The 17,433-nt window shown below is 34.5% G+C and overlaps 1 protein-coding gene across 1 annotated transcript; it reads right to left on the bottom strand.

The window, feature by feature from the left end:
- Nucleotides 1-237: 237 nt before the first annotated feature.
- On the bottom strand, nt 238-15,571 carry LOC128682006 (gelsolin-like). The gene is made up of 13 exons (XM_053766426.2): nt 15,430-15,571; nt 12,032-12,143; nt 9,696-9,776; nt 8,957-9,031; nt 8,021-8,213; nt 6,158-6,273; nt 5,181-5,358; nt 4,077-4,177; nt 3,593-3,709; nt 2,494-2,562; nt 1,983-2,045; nt 1,034-1,135; nt 238-432 (listed from the first exon to the last, which is right to left on the bottom strand). The coding sequence occupies exons 2-12, from the start codon at nt 12,140-12,142 to the stop codon at nt 1,034-1,036; spliced, it is 1,206 nt and encodes a 401-aa protein (XP_053622401.1). The 5' UTR covers nt 12,143; nt 15,430-15,571; the 3' UTR covers nt 238-432.
- Between the last annotated feature and the right edge of the window lie 1,862 nt (nt 15,572-17,433).

The following is a 17,433-nucleotide window of genomic DNA, read 5'->3' as shown; positions in this document are numbered from 1 at the left end:
ATTATCATATAATTTGTTTGGTCAATGTTTTACATCTATATATTTTTCATTAGCACTCGATAGCAACTATATAACTTTGTGTGAAACCTGCAAAATATTTATGTGAAATGGAGAAGGCAATGGCACACCACTCAATTAATAGTGCCAAGAAAGTTGTTGTGTGTGTTTCATTCTACGTAACGACGAGGTATGAAAAGAGATTTAACAGGTTAATAGGATACAAAAAAAAATAAAAAATAAGAAAGTAATTTTATATATTTATTTGTCATGATAAATGTATATTATACTTACAATAAGGTACATTTATTTCATTAATTTTTACATACATTTCATTGATTTATTGTCTATTTTTTAACACAAAAACATTATTGTTGATTCATTACCATTTTTGAGTATTTTTTTCTTGGACTAAAGCACGGGCCAGTTTTAAATCTGAAAATAAATAAGGCACATTTTATTATCAGCTAGCTGCTGTCCGCGGCTCCTCTCGCGGCAAATAACAGTATCACTAGCTATCCAACTGTCTAAAGAACAAAAATACAATGCTCCGTTTTGACGTGAAAGAAGGAGAACAAGCAATGCCGAATTTGCCAGTTTGTCGAACATCGATAGTTTGTGAACCCAAGTTCGTTTTGTTTCTTGTTTAGTGATGCTGCCTGATGAATCAAAATGATTTTATACTAGCGTTCCGTTCAAGCTTCGTTCCTCAGTATAGATGAAAACCGAATGAAAATCTGTGTCGTTTTTGAGTTTCGAACTTTTGTTTTATAATATGTAACGATTGTTAGGAAATTGTTTTGTTTGTGTACAGGATTGATTATTGATTGATTATTGAGGATTGATTGATTGATTATTGAGGATTGATTGATTATTATTGATTTCTGTGTACAGGTCAATGTACATCAAGTTACCCTGCACGAACTTCTATGGCGCGGTAATGGCGGCGAGATTGCAATGAATTTGTATAGGTATATGTGCTGTTGACTGTACCTTATTAAATTAAATAAAAATAAGTATTTATTTATAGTTTTACCTAAATGACTCTATTGTGTTGCATGGCGTTGTCGCGCCACGTGAAGAAGTATTGTTTGAAGACTGCGGGCTCCGTGCCCTGCAGAACTTTGGTCACTTTTACCTGGATATTACAAATAATATAGTCTAAAATCAAGTACTCAAATTATAGTAGGTGGTTACACAAAAAAATCCAACGTTTGCAAAAAGTTTTTTTTTTTTATATATATATTAAATAAATATATTAGGACAAATCACACAGATTGAGCTAGCCCCAAAGTAAGTTCGAGACTTGTGTTATGGGATACTAACTCAACGATACTATATTTTATAAATAGATACATATATAAATAAACATCCAAGACCCGGGCCAATCAGAAAAGATGATTTTCCATCATGACCCGACCGGGGATCGAACCCGGGACTTCTCGGTTCAGTGGCAAGAATTTTACCACTGCGCCACCGAGGTCGTCCTATGACATAAGATTTTAGACAGAATTATATGATTTTGTGTGTTGACATTATTTTAAATTTGAAACAATTATCTTTGATACAAATTTGTTAATATATTTATTGATTTATTTCCATCTACTTCCGACGAAGGAAAACATCGTGAGGAAACCTGCACTCTGTTTGATCAACTTGTGTGGGAAATGGAGAGGGCAATCAATACAAATCATTTATTTAGAAATTAAACCTTTTCGCAGGCACTTTTTCTCGTCAATTTTTACAGGTTTTAAATAGTAATATTCTCACAAGCTACAAACTACTGCCATTTTTGAACGACCACTGCTGAGAAGAAATGCCAAAAGAAACTCATTTGAACAGTGGCTATGGCAAACATTAATAGTGCCAAGAAAGTCGTTATGTATGTTTCATTAATGAATGAAGAATACGATTATGAACAGAAGAGAAGACTTGTAAGAAAAACCAGATTTTACAATAGATCCTACAGTAATTACAATACGTACCCATGAAGGATAATTCTTGGATGTGAAGATACCTTGTGCTTTGTTCATAGCCTCAGTCTTTTCCTGAAAAAAAAAGAAAACAAAACATTTGGCTAATTTATTGGGTATAATGCATTTTGACTCCAAAAATCGTGACGTCATAGTAGCTCCATATATTTTTATGTTTTCGACTTTAGAAAAAAAGTATCTGATTTGACTAGTTAGAACGGACGGAAAATTAATATGAAAACAAGTACTTAAATTATCAAAATAAAGTACGTTGGGTGGGTAAATAGCTGGGTTCATTTGTCATAAAACTTTCATCTCCATTTTTTTGTGGTAGAAATTTGAAAAAAATAACGGCCTTTCTTTGATCTATCTCGAGAAAAATGGTGAAGCTTTTTTACACCGGCCGCTTCTTCTTCACCTGCCCTTTGGAAGTCGGCAGTAGACTTAGATTTATGTAAATTTTTGACGTCATTAATACTTAAATGAATATAGAATTTTGAATTTAAACTGGGAGATTTTTTACCTTTTCAGTCGCCTGTTTTCCCACCCACACGTAGATGCTGCCGCTGACTGTGTCCAAAATATAGCATTCCTTGGAGAAAATCAAATTAAATATTTTAATTTTAGTATATCACAGTATGACACACCTACAAAATAAACTCTAATTCTGTAATTTCTCTTCATAGTGTTATATTTGTGGCTAGCACAACATCTGCGTGTGCCGGACGTCTGCGTGTGCTTCATTCGACGACGGCGGCGAGCGCGGCGATACATCGCGACGGTGCATGAAGATGATGCGTTGTAGTTCTTATTAGAACTGAGTGCATGTTTCTTGACATTCAGAGCTGCGTACTTTCTCTGTTTCTTTGCGACGGAGTGAATAAATATAGTGCTTGTGCTTGTGTGTGCTTTTTCTTGGTAAATCCTTGGTTTTGGTTATATGGTGAAGGTAACGGTTCGGTATGGTAATGCTGGTGGTAATGTTGTGGTAGCCACATATTCCTCATGGCTGAGGGTCGTGGTCATTACGTGGAATTAAAAATACCCAACAATTTTCCTGGCACTACTTATTAATGGATTGGTTTGCCATTGCCTTCTCCTGGGACCTTTTGGTGTACAGACAGGCGGTCGTCTTAACCACTACACATTACCGCTACTACCGATTGACATTTAGTACAATCTTATTTACAAAAAAAATATAATTTTTTTTTCAAGTTTTTTTTTTTAATCTGCAATGTTATAGTATAAGTAATTATATGTATGTTCGTATGGGTAGAATAGAATCTTGTAAATCAATTTTGAAGCAGATATCTTCACCGATTGAGCTGAAATTTTGTACACACGTTTAGTTTGCATGATAATAGTGCACCCAGGAACAGCTCCCGACGAGGGATCTAGTAACCGATTTTTTGTCACGCGTCGAATTCAATAAGATTTCTCTCTGACAACAATATGTATAAGCTTGTGTCAAAAATGTCTAAAAAACATATCTTTCGTGTGTCTTTATGTTACGGCCAAACACCGAAGTGCACCCTACACCCAGGTTTATACGATTGACCTAGGTGCAGCCAAATATATGTTCAAAGGGTGTTTCACGTATGTTTTAAAAGAATTATACTCACTTGAGGTTTCAGCTGTTCTTGTTTTAACGGCTTGGGTAAAGCGGTCACCTGGACCTTTCCGGAGCTGTCCGATACTTCAGAGAGTACCACGTTTTGTTCTTCATTCCTTTCAAAGGTCTGTAAGGAAAATTGATAAACATGGTATTTATGGGTTTATTATATGAAAATGAGCGAGAGAAGCGAACGATGTCTACAAATCAACTTGGGGCAAAAATACATTTTTTGTATGTATGTATGTATGTTTGTTTGTTTGTTTGTTTGTTTGTAACGCGATAACTTTCGGACCATTGGTCTGATTTTGATGAAATTTAAAAGGTACCTATGTAGGATCTATCAATAGAATTTTTAAGTTCGTAACAACGTACAAAATCGGTTAAGTCGTTTTTGATATATTCACAATTTTGTACAAACTCTTCAAATATTAATTGCGTTCGTGTGGTAGTCTTATTCAGTTAGGAATAATTTGTTCATTTCCCATCAATACCTGGTCGTCACCGCCCGCGCTCTCCTCAGGAACGGTGTTCCTGGCGCCGGAGCCCAGCGCTGTGAAGAACTTCTGCACGTCCACGTCACCCGAGTATTGATCTGGGACAAGATTTTTATAAAAATGAAGACAAACGCAACAGTACCATAGAATGCTGCGAAATAGTCACTTAGCGCATTAGTAACGTCCACATTCTGTCTCCTTTTCCCATGTCGTGCTACGTGTTTCACGGTAAATCCCTGGTTATTAAAAAAGTTGAGGAAATATTTGGACACGTTGTCATGATAATCTAATTAAAAACTTAAGGCAAAACTGAAGCGAAAAGGGGAATAGGAAAGCCAAGAAGGGAGACCGAATAAAGGAGATTAAGAGTAGTATCGTACAAGGTCAAAATGATCGCTGAAGATAGAGAGAGATAGCGAGATATGAAAAGAATGTGGACTTCTTTTCACGAAACTTATTCTTTAATGTTGAATATGAAATCGCGAGGAAACTTGCACACTTGTATGTTATTAATTTGTGTGTGAAATGGAGAAGGAAATGGCAATCCATAATAGTGCCAAGAAAGTTGTTGTGTGTGTTCCATTCCGCGTATTGACCACGACCCTCAGCCATGAGGAATACGACTATGAAGAAGAAGTTTAATGTATAAATATACGGAGTCACTGGTATCAAACGCAAAACCTCCTAAAGACTACTTGGGTACAACCAAACAAGCAACTTAACTTTTCGTGATTCGTAGTTTTTTTTTTCATACATATAAATACAAATAAAATTTTATTCTGCACACCTTAACTCTATGTAATAGCCAAGCAACACGAGACAGCACTGTAGCGTTATGTAGCGGAATCGAACATAGAGTTAAAGTTTTATAGAAATGACATTAAAACTAAAAATAATAAAACTTTCGTATTTATTATGTTTAGACATGTATATATGCGCCTTTGGAAGGTTATGCGTTAGATACCAGTAACCCTGTATAGTAAAAATAGGTAAAAGTGTATTAAATCAATAAAGATTTAATTTAGTATAGTCCAATTCAAGTAGTAGCTATATAGTGCCATTTTTCCTATATATCTTAATTAGATGAAAGAATTTACATACCCACAATCTCCACTCTCCCTCTTCCGTTATGGTCTTGGTCCCTGATCTGGTTCGCCACTGAAGTTGCCTTTAGTTTCTCCACATTCCTCGCCTTCTCCCCCACGTACACGTAGATGTCGTGGTCCACATCCAGAATGAATACGTCGCCTTTGTTCATCGAGGAGATTAGGGGGTCCACCTTGAGAATAATTCAGTTTTTTTGTAAAACATAAATCGATCCTGGTAATATTATAAATGTTTGTGAGGATGTATGCGTGTATGTCAAGCAAAATCTACTGAACTGATTGTTGTGAAATTTGGTGCACGGGTAGAATTCAACCTTGAATAACACAGGGTACATGGAATTGCTTCATGATTGTTTCTTATTGTTCTATTGATTAATGTTGGTTACTTATGGCTATGTTAATTTTATAAGTTATTAGTTTAAGACGTAGTTACTTTTCGCTTTACGAACTCACAATAACATCTTCTTGTTAAGTTTAAGATAAGCACTTCGCACCTACAATGTTGGCAATAACTGAAAGTCAGTGTTTCTGTACTAAGATGAAGAAAGTTTCTCTGAGTTATGGTCTTTTTGCCTTGTGCTGCAGCACAGCAATTTGTTTAATTTTATGGTTTTTTTATTATAAGACTAGTCGGTTATTTCTTTGGTGTCTGTGGCAAATCAATAAACGAATTAATTATCGAAATTCTTGAAATTTTGCATACATATAGTTTGAAGTACGGCGAAGGACGTACCTTTAATTATGGAAAAAACTGCTCCCGTGGGAAATCACGCGGGCGACCCTTTATCTAGTTTGTATACCAACTTCACTCATATACCTATAATAGTTTTCATCGACCACCACTGGCTTCCGGAAACCTTGAAGGAAAACACCGTGAGGAAACCTGCACACCGGTTGACCTCTTCGTATGAATGACTGATAATGATGACCAATACGTGTCGGTCGTCAAAACTTGTAACATTTGTTTTATACCTGTCTCACTCTGACGTTTCTCTTCCCTTTCACTTGGATCAAGCGCTTGTCAGCGCCCGCGTTCGTGGTGACATGCTTGAAGCCGGTAGCGTAGCCCCCGCTCTGGTACTGGAGCCCTGAAAAATATTTTATTAAAGAAAAAAATATAAATAAATAAATTTTATTCTAAAGATTCAAATTCTTCTCTATCTTATTCAGTAATTAGACCATTGTCAATTCTTACTTATTTGACAAATCATCATGATTTCGATTAGATATTTTCGTGGAATTAGTAGATACTCCTGTACGAGGTACTTACTAAATATATGTACGAGTATATTGTATTTATATCACTGTCTGTCTGTGACAAACCTTAGAGTCTATGTACCAAAAGAGCCTTTGTGCGGAGTCACTGTTAAAATGAGTTTCGGCATTTCTTCTCAGCAGTGGTCGTTCCGAAATGCCAGTAGTTTGTAGCTTGTGAGAAATAACTATAAATATAAAGATTGACGAGAAAAAGTGCCTGTGAAGGTCTAATTTCTGAATAAATGTTTTGAATTTGAATTTGAATTTACTCCTGTACGAAGTACTTACTAAATATATGTATATTGTATTTATATCACTGTCTGTCTGTGACAAACCTTAGAGTCTATGTACCAAAAGAGCCTTTGTGGGGAGCCACTGTTAAAATGAGTTTCGGCATTTCTTCTCAGCAGTGGTCGTTCCGAAATGCCAGTAATTTTTAGCTTGGGAGAAGAAATTACTATTTAATATAAAAATTGACGTGGAAAAGTGCCTGTGAAGGTCTAATTTCTGAATAAATAATCATTTTAATTTTTTGAATTCGATTTTTTCGAAAGCAGCCGTTCAGATTGTATGTATGATGTGGCGGTAAAACAGTAATAGGTTTTTGTGTGATGGAAGACATCGTGAGGAACAGTGCGCAGAAATGCACACTGGTTGATTATCAACTATAAAGAGAAGAGAAATATATAAAGACATGGTAGGATTGTTTACAAAAAACTAACTGTACAACAATACGTATAAAAAAAAAACAAACTATAAAAACAACCTCTATACAAAACAATGCGTTTGTCTGTGATCAGGTGATTCACTGCTAGAACTAGTATAGTAATTATCTATTTGGTCGTAATTGTACTAAAGACTTGTTTATTTCCTGTACAATGATAACCTGATGTACGAGGAAACTAGAGCATCGCAAACACATATTACGACATTTTATACACACATTTTGTTTATTCTGATTTTGATTTAACTATACAAATGGTTAATGGTATCAAACGCATTTAACCTTCCAAAGGCGCAAAAGGTACATAGAGACTAACATCTTTTGTTCTACGACTTTTGTCTAAAAACTAAAAAAAGCAAATACAAAAATTTGTCTTTTTTTAGTTTTAATGTCGTTTCGATATGTTTGTAATATGTTTGATTCCGCTACATAACGCTACTGTACTGCCTCGTGTTGCTTGGCTATTACATAGAGTTAAGATGTGAGGACGCGCAAATTAGACTGTTTTTTTTATATGAAAAAGAAAACTACGAATCACGAAAAGTCGTGGAATAAAAGTTGCTTGTTTTGATGTACCCAAGTAGTCTTTAGGAGGTTTTGCGTTTGATACCAGTAACCCTGTATAAACCACCTTTATAAAAATTGTAATATCTTGAGCTTCGTGTAAGGGATGACACAAAAATTAAAACATAACCGAGTTGCTGCTTCACCTACCCATGACATTTTAGACTATACAAATTGGTAATGTAGACTAATCTTGAAAACTTCAGACGCGCGTTCTAGATTTGTCGAGTCGACCGTGTCCCGACTATAGCGCCATCTGTTTTTAGTATTGAGAATCAATTAATAGTTACCAGATGGGAAGAGATCCTTGAACTGCTGGCTTTCCTGGCCTAGCACTTCTCTGTGCTGCACTGCAGCCCCGTTAAACTTGTCATCGAGCCCGACCGTCAAGATGGCGGCGGCTCCGGACTCGTCTTGCGTGGATTCGCTGCCGATCCAGTAGTAGATGTCCCAAGACAGCTTGTTGCGTTTGTCGGCAGTTGTCTGTTGTTGATCATTACATCAAGATCGTAAATCGAAACATTTTTTATTTGAATTTCTTTATCTCTTCACAATCGAGTTCGATTGCGAGGAAATTTACAAGAACCCTTACATATTATAAACAAAGCCCTCTGCCGCGTCTGTCTGTCTGTTCGCGATAAATTCAAAAACGATGGCACGGATTTTATGCGGTTTTCACCAAAAGATAATGTGATTGCTCTTGAGCAAACAAATATTCATTACGTCTTTTCTTTTGTAGTGGTTAAAATCTAATTTTAGCCGATTTACATGAGAACTTAAATGTCACATACTCACGAGCATGACGATTGCAAAGAGTTTTATATATTAAGAATTGCCCGCGGTTTCGCCCGCGTAATTTTCCGAGATTGAAAGGTGTTCCTTATGCTTCTCCATACTTCAAACTACAGCAGGCCTGCCATCAACTATTACAGAACGATTCCAATGCAACTGAGTTCAATTTAGGAACCTATAATGAATCGCATTCATACAAAAAATCAAGTCGATGGTACGAATTTGCGATGCAGTTCAGTTTAGGTCGTAAAGTGGATCGCGTTATGAGATGATAATAAGCCCCCAGGTGTGCAAAATTTCAAGAAGATTGGTTGAGTAGATAGATAGAGCCTGAAGAACGTAACAAACAAAATTACTTTCGCATACTTTCGCATTTATAATATTAGTTGGGATATTTTAAGAATATTAAGAATAAGCAACAGAAAAATTTATACCTTTAGTACTATGTAAGAGTCTCCTTTGTGTAATTTTCCAAAATCTCTTTGAGATACCGCTTCGGGATTGAAATCCTGAAATTAAAAAAACAATATGAGTCCAACAAGCCGGGACAAAAAGCATAATTTTTATAAATACGTCCCTTAATGACATTTTCTGTTTGGTGCCTCCGCCTTTATGTCTATCACAAAATGTCTAGAATATTTTTAATTTTATTTTTTTGTCTCTACCACATAGTTGTTTACAAACATGTTTGTGTCGTAGTATATAGATAGATAGATAAAATTAAGATGTCGCTATCTATTTGTCTGTGTGTGCCTATGACAGACAGAAAAAATTACTCAACGGATTTTGATGCGGGCTTTTTAATATATTTTAACTGATTCAAAAGGAAGGTTAAGTGTATATTCATATGCGAAAGCCAAATAAGCAAATTTCGATGTTTTAAGAAGGCCCTCAGACCACACTGGTCTGACCCACCTGTGTCCCAAAAACTATATGTTTTTACCGAAGCGATGCCTGGACGGACATCAAATATAATTGTCAATTTACAATTGTTAATACATACAAATATCAAAAAAACACATTATTATTATCCATCCTCGTCACCGAATGGGCAGGAAGGAAGTGAACAAATAGAACAAGATTGTACCTAGTTTACTTTTGCACTGATCCCGGGCCTCGCGACGTCACAGCCTCGAATACAACCGGCAACAAGTGAAAATGAGAGAAATATACCTTGATTCTCCACACTTCAACGCCGGCTTGTCTCCCTGCGTTCGCGAAAGCGGGGTGTGTCGAGGCTTTGGTTCTTGCATCCTGAAATAAAAAGCGTATATGTTATTTGTGTCTCAGTCTGTTCTAATTATACTAAACTTGCTTTTACCCGCGGCTTCGCCCGCTTATTTCCCGCGGGAACAGTTATTTTTCCGTGATGACAGATGCCCTATGTGTATTGCAAAATTTCAATTTACATTTCCCAAAAAATTCGCTCTCCGTTACGTTGTACGTATGACATGTGTATTCATTTAATTAATTCTATTCTTCTATGAAAGTGAAACTATACTATATTATAATTATGATAAAGCGTTTGTATGTTTGAGGCGGGTATTCTCCGAAACTACCGAACCGATTTCAAAAATACTTTCACCGTTAGAAAGGTACATATACAAGATTGCTATACGCTATATTTAATCTCAAAATTCCCACGGGAGCGAAGCCCCGGGCAACATCTAGTTGGTCATAAAATACATATATAGATATTGACCGTATCTCTCGATTTAGTAACAGGATAATATCGTTAAAATGGGCGAGGGCGAGTCAAGGTTGTGACCTTTACGATATCGACCATATTGTACAAATACTTGTTATGGTAGTGCTATGGACAGGGGTTCGTAACATAACGAGCGGTTCACCGGCTTTTTGTTGTATTGATTAAAATAGGTTTATATGTTTTTATACTGCGCTGGCCGCCTAGAATCTAAAAAGGAATAAAAAAAAAAGAAAATGAATGTAAAAATGTGCGTTCCATATTCAAATATTTTCCCTTGTTGACAATTGATTTCCATGTTAGGATGAATTCAAAGTTTTTATATATTTTAAATAATAATTATCTACAAGCAATCGATCAAGAGTACCTAATGTACACACCAATATTTACTGCATGGGCTTACAGGGGATTTATTCAGTATTGGTGTTTCACAACAAGCTTCATTATTACCTCAGAAATCGGCTATTTGCCTGGGCAAAATAAAGTTAAATGCACAAAGGTATTAGTTAAAATAATTAAACACTACCTATATGTATTGGGTACTAGCTATTGTCCGCGGCTTCGCTCGCGTAATTTTCCCACGGGGACAGTTATTTTTCCGGGATGAAAGACACCCTATGTTAAATTACATCCAGAGGATAGCGCTTTTTTCGAACTTTATAAGTGTTGATTAAACAAGCAGAAAACTAATTTATTTCAAAACAAATATATGTCTATAGCAATCTCTGATAATGTAGCTTTCTAGTGGTGAAAGAATTTTTGAAATCGGTTAGGTAGCATCGCCTCCAACATACAAACTCACAAACGCTTAGGTACCTATTTATAATATTAGTATCAATAAAATAAAATGCGTTCACATAATGAAACACGATAATAAAATGTTTTTATTTTTGATTATACCCTAATATTGTTATAACCAAATAAATAAGTGTTTCTTTCGTTTTTTTATAGTCGGTCGGATTGGAAAAACAGTAGGTACTTGCATGTTTTGGAAATATGACATTCAATTAAAATTTAAATATTTTATTTCAAAATCAATCTGATCTGACTGTGGGAATATCAAGAAAAATTGTTGACAATATCTGAATGGAGGTAACGACCCGGGCCAACCCAGTTTTAGTAGCCTCTGAGAATTAGGGCGTTTGAATGCCGAATCGATGTCCGTGGGTAGACAATATAGATGAACTAATTGCGCCATTATAAATTACAACTAGGTATTCAAACAGGTTACTATATGTTATTAAAAAAATATAAATATAGTTTAAGCCCTTCTGGCATGGTAGGGATCAACACTGTTTCAATTAGTTTTTTACTGCATTTATTTTCAGCAGTGGTCGTTCCGAAATGCTTGTAGTTTGTAGCATTAATAGGGATGTTATAAGTAAGTATAATTGAAATCGATTTCCGCTCGAATCAAATTTTTTTTTTCATTTCATTATTATTTCCAAAATTAAAGTTAATTAGCATGTGTCTTATATAACAAATCCATTTAATTTAAATTTGGCACGAAAAAGTGTATGTAAAGAAATACACATGTTTAAATTACGCTTATGAATACTCATAAAATTAAAATTTTATTTATTTTAGTTTACACCTTATGCGAGTTAGTGCAGACTTATATCTTACTAAAACTATTTACACATAGTTGTAATATACTAGATGCGGATTAAAAACCCTATGTGTTACTCCAGGTTATATTCTAGTCGTGTACCAAATTTCATAACAATCTGTCCAGTAGATTTTGCGTGAAAGAGTAACAAACGTACATCCTCACAAACTTTCGCATTTGTAATATTAATATTACCTTATCTGTGAGTGATGTGATGACAGGGGAGACGGGTTGAGAGTTAAATGTGCTCCTGGCAGAGACCACGACCGCGAGTGCTGCCACCAACAGCAAATGTGGGAACGTCATTCTGTGAATAAAAAAACAATTTGTTACTACCAGCGTAGCCTTCTTTAGTTTTTTTTTTTTAATTTTTAAGTATTTATAAAATATTTTTAAGATAGATAGTTTTTAGTTGAAATTAATATATTTTTTAACTATAACTAAATAAACACGTAAGCATTTTTTTTAAATAATTACGCGAGTTACACCGCGGATTTCAGCTAGTCATATATAAAGTCCAAAAAATGATGAAAAAAAGAATGAATTCTCACAAAAAAAAAAAAACAATAAAAATCAAGACGCGTTTCACGTACCACAGACAATCTGCAGCAAGGACATCGACAATCTCAAAATCTAAAGAGTACCATTAAAAAAAAAAATCCCGCTTGCAAATTGAGCCTAGATTTTTTTTATGTTTCTTGTGAGTAATAGGAAAAAATGATAACACACAAATCCTTGTAAGTTCATAGCCAAGGTCAGGTTAGTCAGTGAATGACTAAGTTGCCGCGCAAGTACTAGTACCTACTAGTGACAAATTCACAAGAATTTGTCACTAGTAGGTACTAGTACATTGAATGTGTAATGTTCTTATATCTGTGGACTAGAGTAAGGTGTTCACTGGCATACCTATGTTTACAAATCGTTTGCGCGAAAAACATAAGTGCGCAAAGACACATGCGCGGAAGACATAAAAGTAGTTAAGGGATGACTTTCTGAAAAAACGTTACATACAAACTTTGCTCCCTTTGGACGTATCTGTCCACTGAGATAAGAAAAAGAGAATTCATTAGGACAAGATATATTTTGAAACAAAAAAAAGTTCAATGTATTTTTTTATGTTTATTTGTATGAATCTTTATATTTATGATTGGTATACAAGAGGTCATTGTTCCTCATTGCTTGTTATCCGTTTAGGAAGTTTTTGTGATGTGTTAATATGTAAGATACTTACAAAAAATTACGTTAATGTATCACTTATTTTCGCTGTTATCTTCGATGATGTATTTATGTTAACTAGCTCTGTCTGCGTGAATTTCCCACGGGAGCAGTTACTTTTCCGGGATGTTTAAAATAGTGTATAACCAAAGTCACAGTTATATAAAGTCTTCATGTTTTTTGTTTTCACCTCTTATATTAAAAAAAAATTACATACTTTCTGTTTATTACGAGTATGTTACATAGTAATGATTGGATCTCTTACTCAGCGCATACAATAAATATCTTGCCATGCCTAGAATTCTCTGTTGAAGGTAATTATTATATTGCATTACTTAATAATTGCATTGTAATGTTGTATTTTCTTTGTAATCCCTTTACAATGAAATTCCCGCATGCCTGATCGATGTCTCCGGGGACCCAAGGGCTGGTGACTATTTCGGTCAACGTTTGAGTTTGGTCATACAAAGAGGAAATGTCGCCAGCCCTCTGGGAACTTTATCGCACGACGACGGCGATTTAGTGTAAATTTTTTATTTAAATTAATTTAGTATTTATTATTTAATTTCAATTTAAACTTGTTGGAATTATAAATTTATTGTATTTATAATTCCAACTTTTATGGAACGATTAAAATACAGGGCAGTTCAGTTTAGGAACCTAAAATGAATAGCATTCATACCAACAATTAAGTCGACGGTACGAATAAGCGACGCAGCTCAGTTTAGGTCGCTAAGTGGATCGTGTTAAGAGATGATGGTAAGCCCGTTTCTATAATTTTACGGAACAACAATGAGAAAAATATCGATCCAGCGACTGGGACTGCGGTCCTGGCTAATAGCATTCCAGGTTGATGGAATCCTCCAACACAAGTTAATTGTTATCAATATGACTGGCTAAAGTTATCAAAAAACGGCAATAGTTTATCGAATACGACACAGTCTATATCGAATACGAAACAGTAAATATACGTCTTTTAAAAAAACCTTTTAATACAAGATTTTACGTGACAAAAAACATGTCGTGCAGTAAACCGTTGAGATCCATCGTCGAGAGCCGATCCTGGGTGCAGCGTCAGGGTCATGCATAGGTACCATAACAAAGCACTGTTAACTTTAACTAAACGTGTATACAAAAATTTCAGCTCGATTGGTTGAAGTTATTTGTATCAAAATTGAGTTGAAAGATTCCGTCCTAAGAAACACATATTATATTCTCCATCATTACTATGTCATACTTAACAGTAATAAAGTCACACGACTATATTATTATTGATTTCGTGCATAAATTTAAATTAATAAACTCACACAATGACACAATTTACTTTGCGCCAATTTAATATTATTTTTTTATATGAATCCTGCTAATATTATGAATGCGAAAGTTTGTGTGATTGTGTGTATGTGTATATTTGTTATTCTTTCACGCAAAATCTACGGGACCGATTGTTATGAAATTTGGTGCACGGGTACAATATAACCTGGATATATAATATAATACATAGGGTACTTTTAACATTAGGGTATTTTTATCCCGAAATTCCCACGGGAGCGAAGCCCCGGGGCGCAGCTAGTACTAAATATACACGCTATGAAAAAAGAAATGTTCCCACTGGTTCTGATTCTGACAGTAATAATATTCATTACTTCTCATTCGCATATCTGTATTTCCTCGTCTAGCAATTTCCCAAAAGGTTGCCTGGAAGAAATTTCTTCTCTCAATCTGTGTGATTTGTCCTTATATATTTATTTATTTATGCATATCATACCTCTGAATACATTATGCACATTAGTGCATTCTATTAAGAAATGCCATAATAATCACGGGTATCACGTAATTATTAGTGAAATCTATTTTTATAAAATTTTATTTCTCACACGTATTTTTTATTTTATCCATTATTTATAGATTGCAGACAAAACTTTAAAAAGATATTAATGTCATTTATTATTTACATTAATTTCAAAACCAACTTTTTTAAAGAGAGATCTTGATTTCTCAATAAATTTGTCTTATTTTTTTTTTCAAATGAACACATTTTAATTGATACTAACATGTTTTGACTTTACAATCATAAGATTAAATTACAAATGTGGGTATCCTCATTCTTTTATTTATGCAATTTTTCTCACATCAGCTATTGTTTTTACATCCACACAAAACTTTTTATAACTGACAGCCACATATTTCTAGAAATCCATTGTATTTTTTATGATTAAAACATTCTACAACGATCTATGTCTCCCGGTTTACGATCGGTCTACAAACATTTACACATAAACGGATTTCACTTTTAATTAAAGTTAGATTAGGTAAACTAATCAATGTGTTTAATTAAATTATTGTTGATTAACAAAGAAATTAATAATTAAACGTACCTTACGTAATACACAAGCACACAGCGCGAATGCCTTTTTGCGACTGACGATGGTTGGGTCAAGTTTTATAACCACATGATTGGATCGCGGTCAAGTCAGGAGTCAATCGTGCGCAGATTATAAGTCTCACTAGCGGTTGCCCGCGGCTCCGTTTCAGACAGAAAGTATTCTAAAAATCATACAAACTTTCATCCCCCCCCTCACCGCACTTTAGGGGTTACATTTTTAAAAACAAAGTTGCCTATGTTGACTTCAAAGAATTATAATTATAAATTTAATGTATCTCAAACATAACCTTAACATTCCTTTTGCAGAATGATCACTTTATCATAAGAGGCAGAATATATATTGCACTATTGTACCTCATAACATCAATGTACCAGCATATTCTAGGGAATAAATGACTTATTCAGGTGTTTAACTATAAGTATCTATTCTAATTTTCATCAAAATTCGTCCACCTGTGATAGCGTGACAGACAGACCTTTGCATTTATATATTCTAGTATAGATTTTCATTCACTATGGGGCCATAGATCGGAATTTCTGCAGATTTCCATGAGAAATTCAATGCAGATTTAAAAAAAAAATCTGACAAAAGAAATTCTCATCGGTAATTTCTTTTGTCAGATTTTCTTTAATCTGAAGAAATTTCTCCAAGTAAAACAAGAAAAAATAATATAAAAGGGAATAATTTTAATGTAGTCATTTTAGAATACTCCATCATAAACACAAATAAATAGATAAATAGTGATAACACGGTGATATACATTACACAGAATTAATAACAAGCTAACAACAATTCGAAGAAATTTATGGAGTTGTGATAGTACTAATATTTATATTTTCTGAATTTATTTACCTTCTATTTAGTTAACATTTCAGAAAAATAGTACCAAGATTAAAAAAATATATATTTTATACTAGCTGCGCCCGGGGCATCATTGACCAGGGACCGGAAAACAAACAAGCAAACGAACGGCATACCTACACACATATGTATATCATATAAGTCATTAGTAGGACTATAGATTAAAATTATATTATAATAGCTTTTGCCAGCGGCTTCGCTCGCGTGAATTTCATAGCAAAATCTTTGTAATCTTTTTATCGCGTATTCTGTAAGACTGGTAAATATATATGATTTAAATTCGGATTTTTATCATCTTTAGTTCAATTTCCAGTTTCCCGCTGGGTGTCTCGTCCCGCAAACTTGTCAAATTCAAATTAAAAACTCTTTATTCAATTTAGGATGATATACATCACTTATTGACGTCAAACTTATTGTCCAATCCCGCTTCCTGCTATGTAATGTAGATATCCCGTACCGTTTCCTACATATTGTGCCATCATGTTTTTCGCAATGTGTCCCGTCCTGTTTCCCACTACGTGTCTTCTTCCCATTTCCCGCTTTTTTTGCAACGCTAGCCATCCCATTTTCCATGACGTTTTACGTCCCTGTTTTTTATTGACCACAAACGTAAATTAAACATTTTTTGTATTTATTTGCTGTTATTTACTACAAAAAGTGAGTGTGCCAATTTTCAGAAATACGTATTCATTAATTTGTTGTAAATAACCAAAATCCGAATTTTCCAGTCAGTAACTTCAACGGTGTAGAACTTTCATATTAACAGTTTTTCACCCCTTTTTCTTTCTACAAAATTTTTAAGTAAATCGGCTCCGTGGATCAAAAATCAAGTTTATCAGTTTATGACCACAGTTGACCAAATATTGCAGAGCATAACCTAAAATAGTGTTATTATATTCAGGATAATCCACTAAATCCTTCCTTTTTCCTTTAAAATCGCACCACGTTTGCGTAGAAGGTATTTTTGGTTGTAAATCTACAACAATATTGAAAATTGGCGCTTTTTGCCTTCATTGGCAATGTTTGTAACTTAGTTGTACCAGTAGCGCCATCTACGCTGAGCTTTGCGTAATATGCCCTATTGATTTTTTTAAAAATCTAGTGATGACTATTATTTTAATGTAATGTAATGTT

This window comes from Plodia interpunctella, chromosome 29, assembly GCF_027563975.2.
Source record: "Plodia interpunctella isolate USDA-ARS_2022_Savannah chromosome 29, ilPloInte3.2, whole genome shotgun sequence".
NCBI lineage: Eukaryota > Metazoa > Arthropoda > Insecta > Lepidoptera > Pyralidae > Plodia > Plodia interpunctella.
The sequence above is the reverse complement of the archived record's forward strand: the minus strand, read 5'-3'. Positions and strand labels throughout refer to the sequence as shown.

Coding starts and splice junctions, on each gene's coding strand:
- LOC128682006 (XM_053766426.2), bottom strand. CDS start 12,142: ATGACGTTCCCACATTTGCTGTTGGTGGCAGCACTCGCGGTCGTGGTC. Junction 8,214..8,956: donor ACTCTTACATAGTACTAAAG/GTATAAATTTTT, acceptor GATCAACAACAG/ACAACTGCCGACAAACGCAA. Junction 2,563..3,592: donor AAGAACAGCTGAAACCTCAA/GTGAGTATAATT, acceptor ATTTTCTCCAAG/GAATGCTATATTTTGGACAC.